We start from the raw sequence: 7351 nt of genomic DNA, 5'->3' as shown, positions 1-7351 counted from the left end.
ATACTGTAATATATGTAATATATGTATGGAAGAATGAATTATTTTCCTTTTTTTATTTCAGTACATTTTTATTTTATGGTGTAAACCGCGGCCCACCGAACCGATTCTAACCGCATTGGTTTAGTTTGGTTTGGATGACTTTTTAAAAATTAATCGAACCAAACCGAACCGCATGCATTTTTATCTCGCGGTTAGGATGACTTTTATGCTCAAAACCGAACCAAACCGCACCGCGAACACCCCTACTAGATAGTATGTTGTTCAGATACATTATTTATTCAATATATCTAAAAAGAGAATCTTTTCTTATAAATAGGACCAGAGGGAGTATTTGATAACATGTTACCTCATTCTTGTATGTGATATGCTAATTGTTTTTCATAAAACACATATTAGCTATATTAAGATAAAAAAATCTACACAAAAATCAAGGATGAATTGACCCTCTACATTTAACTCCCTGATACCATATCTCTCATGTATGTCCTCAAACCTATTGATACGCTCCCTACATACCTATTTAGACCCCCTCCAAAAGAAAAAGTTCTTCTCGTGGTATACACTGAAATAATCCTTCCAACTCCTTCCAAAACATTATTTTAAGGTGTTATGTTAGTGCAACTTAAGGTAGATGCCCTAATAATACAAAAAGTGTCTTGTTCCACTACAAATTTCAAGACTATGATCTGATCTCTTAACATTTTTTCTACATCCATAATATCTTTTGTTTCACTCCTTGTCATCAATAATTCTCAAATCGTTCTCAATCTAATTGTTTCATTGTACTAAAGCTTAAATCCTTAGTTGAGTAATTTTTTTCTCCTTTTCATTTATATACTTAGTTTCTTGTAGGCACATAAAATTAATCTTTCTTCTATTTTTAATGTCCACTTATTCTATAGATTTTCTCATAAAAATATCTATATTTTATATTCCAAAACAAATCATAGCCAACTTTTTACTCATCTTATTTATGAAAATGCGAGAAGCCTTGTCTAAGCCTTGTCTATTAAACAAACGGCAATGCATGGTAAAATACTAAAGACATAAACCTAAAATAAAAATATTTTCATATCTATGTATTTACTAATTTAGAACATGGGTGAACAATATATATTATTAAATATACTTCTATTAAAATTTTGATGAGGTATGAAAGATAAGAAACCACATTTAATTTTAACTAATTTTTATATAAAAGAGTATATTTTGTAAACGTTTTCTTACAAAACAGACAAAACAGATAAATAAATAATCTTTTAATATATAAGAAAGTTACAAGTGGAGATTATAAAATGAGAGTGAGGTGAGTATATAGTAGTAATATTTTTATTTGTTACATACTACAATGAAATTCAATGGAAAAATTTAATTTTTTTCAAACACTTGTGTCAGAATTTAGAGCTATGTCAGTGCATAAAACTCCCCAACCTTTGAAAACAGTGTTGTAGCCGTTTCTTTTGACAAACTACAAAAAAACAACTGGACAAGAGACTGATTCTGCAGCTAAGAATGCAAATTGCAGTGTTCATAATCTTAGAACAAAGAGCCAAAAAAAAAAAAAAAACATAATATCATAAATATGACAACATAATTGAATGTACATAGTAATAACAATAATAATAACAACATTGTCCAATAGGTCACTTAGATAAATAATCTAGGACCAAAAATGGACACTAGCTGGTAAATGCCTAAAGCATTAATCATAGTAATTTAGTTAAAATTAGCTTAACAAGAATGTGAAGTGAACCAAACACTTGGGCGGGCTCCAGTGATAAACGAGTTATGGCTAAAGAACGAAGGTTCGGGAAATAATGTTTGGCCAGTGTCATGATCTCTCGACACGAATTTTGGATTAGTAGGGCACCATTCTCCGGAAAACCAGAGTGCGAAAAAGGAAAAAAAAAAGAAAAAGTGAAATAGTATTACTGAAAAGTCAATGAGACTGTGGTGGAATAACAGAACAAAGCTCAATTGATCCATAATGAAGCAACTCCTGAATCATTTGTTCAATGTGATCTTCTTCAAGAGGCTTAAAAAATTGCTGAGAATTTTCAACTTTCACTTTCTTGAAAACCCAATTTCCCTCTGATTCTTTCACCTCTTCATCATGTCTCATGGTAGTGTGAGTTTCAGTTTCTTCATTGTTTTTCATGGGAGCATTGTTTGTGGAGATGGTGAGAGATTGTGCAGATTCTCTCTGAGGTTGTTGTTGATTAGATATTGGTCTTGTGATTTGCAATGAGGCCATGTAGCATCTATGGAGTTTAGCGGTTAGAGTTGCTGAGAGAAGCTTGGAAGATGATGATTGTGACACGTTTGGATTGTAGGGGAAATTTGTTCTTGCTCTTGTTCCACACATTAGTCTCGCTGCTTCGTCGTATGCTCTTGCTGCATCCTCGGCTGTTTCGAATGTTCCGAGCCAAATTCTTGTTTTTCTGCATATAATAAGAAAATTAAAACATATTTCATTAGATATTTTGACAAAGAAATGTGAATCTTGCATATATTTTATGTGTGAAAATAAATTAGTTATATTTTGATTTGCAGTGAGTTTGACAGAATCACGAAAACGAATGACTTACAGAATGGGGTGGCGGATTTCGGAGACCCAAGAGCCCCAATGCCTTTGTCGGACGCCGCGGTAACGCTGTTGTGGTCTGGCCATGTTAGGAAACAAATGTATTTTTTTTCTTTTTCTTTCAGAGAAAGAGTTTTTGAGTGTTTGAAATTAAGAGGAGGTGATGGAGAAGGAGGAGTGAAGGGTTTTTGTAGTTGGGTTTCTTTCAATTGTGGCACTTTTTCTAATGGATCTGGCAACAATTTATTAAGAGAGAATGGTCCCACATAGGATTTTTTTTTTTTATGGTCTTTCTTATTTTTCTTTCATTTATTTAGCTATAATAATAATTTTGTGCTATTACAATTTGTCACGTTAAATCAATTCAGTTGATACAAGTATAGAGACCATGACATTCAACTGCGGAAGTGTGAGTTCGAATTCATGATATGTAGGTTCGAATTCTTAACATTCCATTTATTCACAATTCAGAAACCAATTTTATGAAACCCGGTCGTCCATTTTATCTGAGACTCTTAAAATTAAGATGGGTGATAGATTCTTCTTATGTGAAAACTAATCCTTAGGAAGCAATTTATGGATAATCTGGTTTGTAGCTATCTTTTTGTATATATGTGTCATGTGTGAAAGATCTTTGAACAAATCCATCTTAAATATATAAATTATAAACTTCTTTGATGAAATTATTTTTATAGATCAAGTTGATTTTGAGCTTCTCTGTTACTTTTTAACAGACAATATCATGTTTAATTGTTTTTGTCTTTGGATGAGACCAAGATACTATTGGATTTACTTAACCAATATGTTTTGTATATCACTGTATCAGTTTGAATTTTTATAAGTGAGTCAATTGCAAGTTGGGCACATTGATTTAAGATCAAAGATTCTTGGACCATCATATAATTACCCTAGCCTATTAAATCATTTGATCAAATTTTCTTCATTATTTATCATATATACTCAACAAGCATATGAGAGAAACAAAACAGTTTCCTATGTGGGTCATGGAGGCATCAAATGGAGACTTTCTTCACTTTCAGTCATCTTGTTGAAGTAAAATGCATAGAGGTTGATAAGCAGTTTTGAGGTTCAGAGTTTTGGTTTGAATTTATTTAGGTTTAATGATGGCCAGGTTATAAATTTTAATTATTCATTAATATTATGTTTTGTTTAATTTTAGAGTCTTAACGACCGCCATAAATTTTAATCAAACGATCGAAAAATATATGTTTTTTTGTCAAGTTGTCTAGTGACTGAGAATTCATCATTCTAAACGTGAACAAGTGGAAAGTTGCGTGTACACCCCTTCATCTGACATCCCTTGTATGTTTGAACTTTAAAAACCGATTATTAAAGTCGTACAATATTAATCGTCACATCAATGTCGAAAACACCACATTTAGACTTTGATAAAAGAACTAATAACAAAAAAATTAAATGATGGATTAAAGTGATTGTATTAAAGAGCACAAGAAGTACTCAACCCTAATACAAGAGGTACTCAACACTAAGTCATTCTCAAATTAAGGATTTTGCCACAAGAACAATCTCGTGACTCCCTTTCATCCCACATTAAACAAAATATTGTTCTAATTAATCAAATAATCCTCACAAAAGCTAACCAAATAAAAATTCTATAATTTCTCTTTGTCCCTCATCGCATTATAGAAATTGCTATATTTTCTGACACCATTCTAAAAGTTGTTTTAAAAAAATTCTAGAGAGATTGTATTTATAATTGTTGAAATTCAACAATAACCGACTAAAAATACAATTCATTAAAAAACAAATTTGCAAACCAAATCGACTAAGCTCGATATTTGAGACCTGTCCAGACCTTGTGAGCCGCTAAGACCTAATTCGTTGCCCGTGTTTGCCACCATTCGGCTGGACCTACCACCGTCCACCACCGGTCAGACGGCCACCGCTCCTTGTCTCTACATCCTCCGTCATTGTTTCTTCTATTTTTCTAACATTCTGGTTTCTTATGATTTAGACTCGTATTATGTGATTGCGTTGATTTAGAAAATTCAAATTCCTAATAATTCTGGTAGCCACTATACATCCATGTGCCCATACTTAATCACCATAAATGCTAAATGATAAAAATATTATTCAAGATTTATAAAATCCTATAAACATTCAAAGAGAAAAAAATATTTGCTAAAAATGAAGCAGTTAATTATGAGAATTACTATATTACATGATTTTTTTTTGTCATGAAGCCACAGATGGGATCCCCATTCTACGTGTTTAATTAAATTACAACAAAATCTATTGGTAATTTTAGTCACTTCCATCCCATCAAAGAACAGTTCTATATATTAATTTAAACTACTATTAATGCCTTCTTATTTGTTTGAATAAAAACAATGATAGGGTCAATGTTATGCTGTTATTTTCTTCATGACTAATCACTAGTGTTCAACAACCTTTTAGCACAGTTTTTGTTGGCTTACATAACTGTCTATAAAGAAATGGAAGGTAAAAGTGTAAAACTATTCAACATTTACTTTTTGTTTCTTTCTAAACCTAATTAGGAAAAAAAAGAATAGAAAGGGAGACAAAAAAGAACAAGTAACATGTAAGCCAAGGATTAAAAAAGATTAGCAACTTTATTTATTTATTTAATTTTTTACACAAAATTATAATAATTTTGAAGATTATGTATAAATTAGTCACAATTTAAATATAATAAAATAAATAAATATTATTTTTAATTATGATTTAACTGAGTGAGACAGATATGAGACGTTATTTTATTACAATTTAACCGTGACAAATTTTAAAATTTTATGTGATAATCAGCTTTGCACGCCTTAAAAAACGGCCATGATAGTAACTATTAAAAACTCACAAATACAATTTTAAATACTCGAGTGTGAAATATGGTGATAGCATTCAACCTAACAATTTTAATTTCTTTCGTTTGAATTAGAATTCTATTTGGAACTTTATAAATTACATTATCTATGTCTTTTTTAAAAAACTTTTTTCCTAAATTGGAGATTTATTTTGGTTTCCAGCTAACATCAAATTGTAAGCACAAAAGGTCAAGAAAGTGAAATAAATATACAAAATTTGTTAGGACTCATACGCGTGAAGTGGGTCCCATTAAATAACATGGGTGATGGGAGCAAAAGCTATGTTTATCTAAATGATTAATTAAACTAATTAATTTGTATTATAAACTTATGAATTTTTTCTTTAGATTGCATTGTTTTAGCAAAAATAATCTAAACTTCCCATGGTTTTGACACCCATCATGATGTCTTTGTCATCATGTGTGGACTATATTTCCCTTCACATGCCAACAATGTTCTTAATCCATTGAATCTAACAAAGTATATATGACAAAGGTGTGGCTTGTGGATATACTAACATGGGATTTTCTATATAAAAAACTAATAATAAATTAAGTATATGTTATGTCTTTTTTTATAAGTCTTTAATTGAACCAACACATGCATGTATACATATACGACATTCCTCTATGTTGTTTTGTCTTTTATTTGATTTGTTTGTTATCTTCCAAATGGATTGTTAAATGAATATGCCAACATTTACATGTAAACTGCCCTTGAACATCCCTCCCCCATTAAGAAAAAGAATAACAGTAAAACTTAATGTAAGCTAGTTTTGATTGAAAGTAATTGAACTCATTACATGGGCCGATTATGCAGCTTACACGAGTCAAGGTTTAATGTCTAACCAACTTTAACTAGCTTACATAAAAACATAACAAATTCTTAACTATCTTGAAGCTAACTTGTATGGCAAGTAACTAACTCATCATATAGCAAGCGATATTTATTATATATATATATATATATATATATATATATATATATATATATATATATATATATATATATATATATATATATATATATATATATATATATATATATATATATATATATATATATATATATATATATATATATATATATATATATATATATATATATATATAAAAGAGAAAAGGGATTAATCCAACAACAATAAAGTTTAAAGTCAAATTAGTACAAGACGAGCCAAGAAAACAAAGAAATAGAACTCGATCAAATAACAAAAATAAATACAAATACAAAAATAACCACAAAAATCAGTTGTTGGGGAACAATTGAAAAATATGCAAACTCTATAAATAGAATTCAGTCTACGAAGCATCACTCAGTCAAAAACTTTGATAGAACTTAGACCGCCAGACCCAGTCGTAACAACAACGAAATCATTAGATCAGGTCAGAACTTTTAATCCGCTAGAAGTTTAGATGTGGGATAGAGTTCTGAAGTCCTTCAGAGAAAGGGAATGAGTTCAATATTGACTGACTAAGCAATCAATGTCAAACAAACAAAAATTCTTATCCTCAACCTTGTTCACGTTTGTTGATTAACTATAAAACAACTTATCATTATGCATAGACCAAATGGTCTAAACCACCGCATGTTAAATCATATCAAAACCCCCTTGACTTAACCTTAACTCCAAAAGATTAAAAAAAACTCAAAAAGAATCTTAGACTCCCTAAGAAGAGTCAATTGCACGCCTAACCACTTAAAGATTCTATATTAGAAACTAAAAGTAAAATTACAGGTTACAAGTAAGTGAGAGGTAGATTCAAGTGAGTCCCCACAGAAGATACGAGAGATACCCTATAGGTCGACTGTGACCTTCTACTTGAACATGTTCTAAACCACGACCTTAGATGGGGCTCAACTACCCCAAATAAAAGGGAGAGTATAATTCACCCTTACTAATTGG

General features: G+C 30.5%; 1 protein-coding gene across 1 annotated transcript; it reads right to left on the bottom strand.

The window, feature by feature from the left end:
• Window positions 1–1583: 1583 nt before the first annotated feature.
• LOC131655157 (protein PPLZ02-like) lies at window positions 1584–2804 on the bottom strand. Its single transcript, XM_058925060.1, has 2 exons — window positions 2589–2804; window positions 1584–2441 (listed from the first exon to the last, which is right to left on the bottom strand). Exons 1-2 carry the CDS (start codon window positions 2669–2671, stop codon window positions 1940–1942), a joined length of 585 nt encoding a protein of 194 aa, XP_058781043.1. The 5' UTR covers window positions 2672–2804; the 3' UTR covers window positions 1584–1939.
• Window positions 2805–7351: the final 4547 nt, after the last annotated feature.

The sequence above is a fragment of the Vicia villosa genome, linkage group LG3 (assembly GCF_029867415.1).
Source record: "Vicia villosa cultivar HV-30 ecotype Madison, WI linkage group LG3, Vvil1.0, whole genome shotgun sequence".
Classification (NCBI taxonomy): domain Eukaryota; kingdom Viridiplantae; phylum Streptophyta; class Magnoliopsida; order Fabales; family Fabaceae; genus Vicia; species Vicia villosa.
The sequence above is the reverse complement of the archived record's forward strand: the minus strand, read 5'-3'. Positions and strand labels throughout refer to the sequence as shown.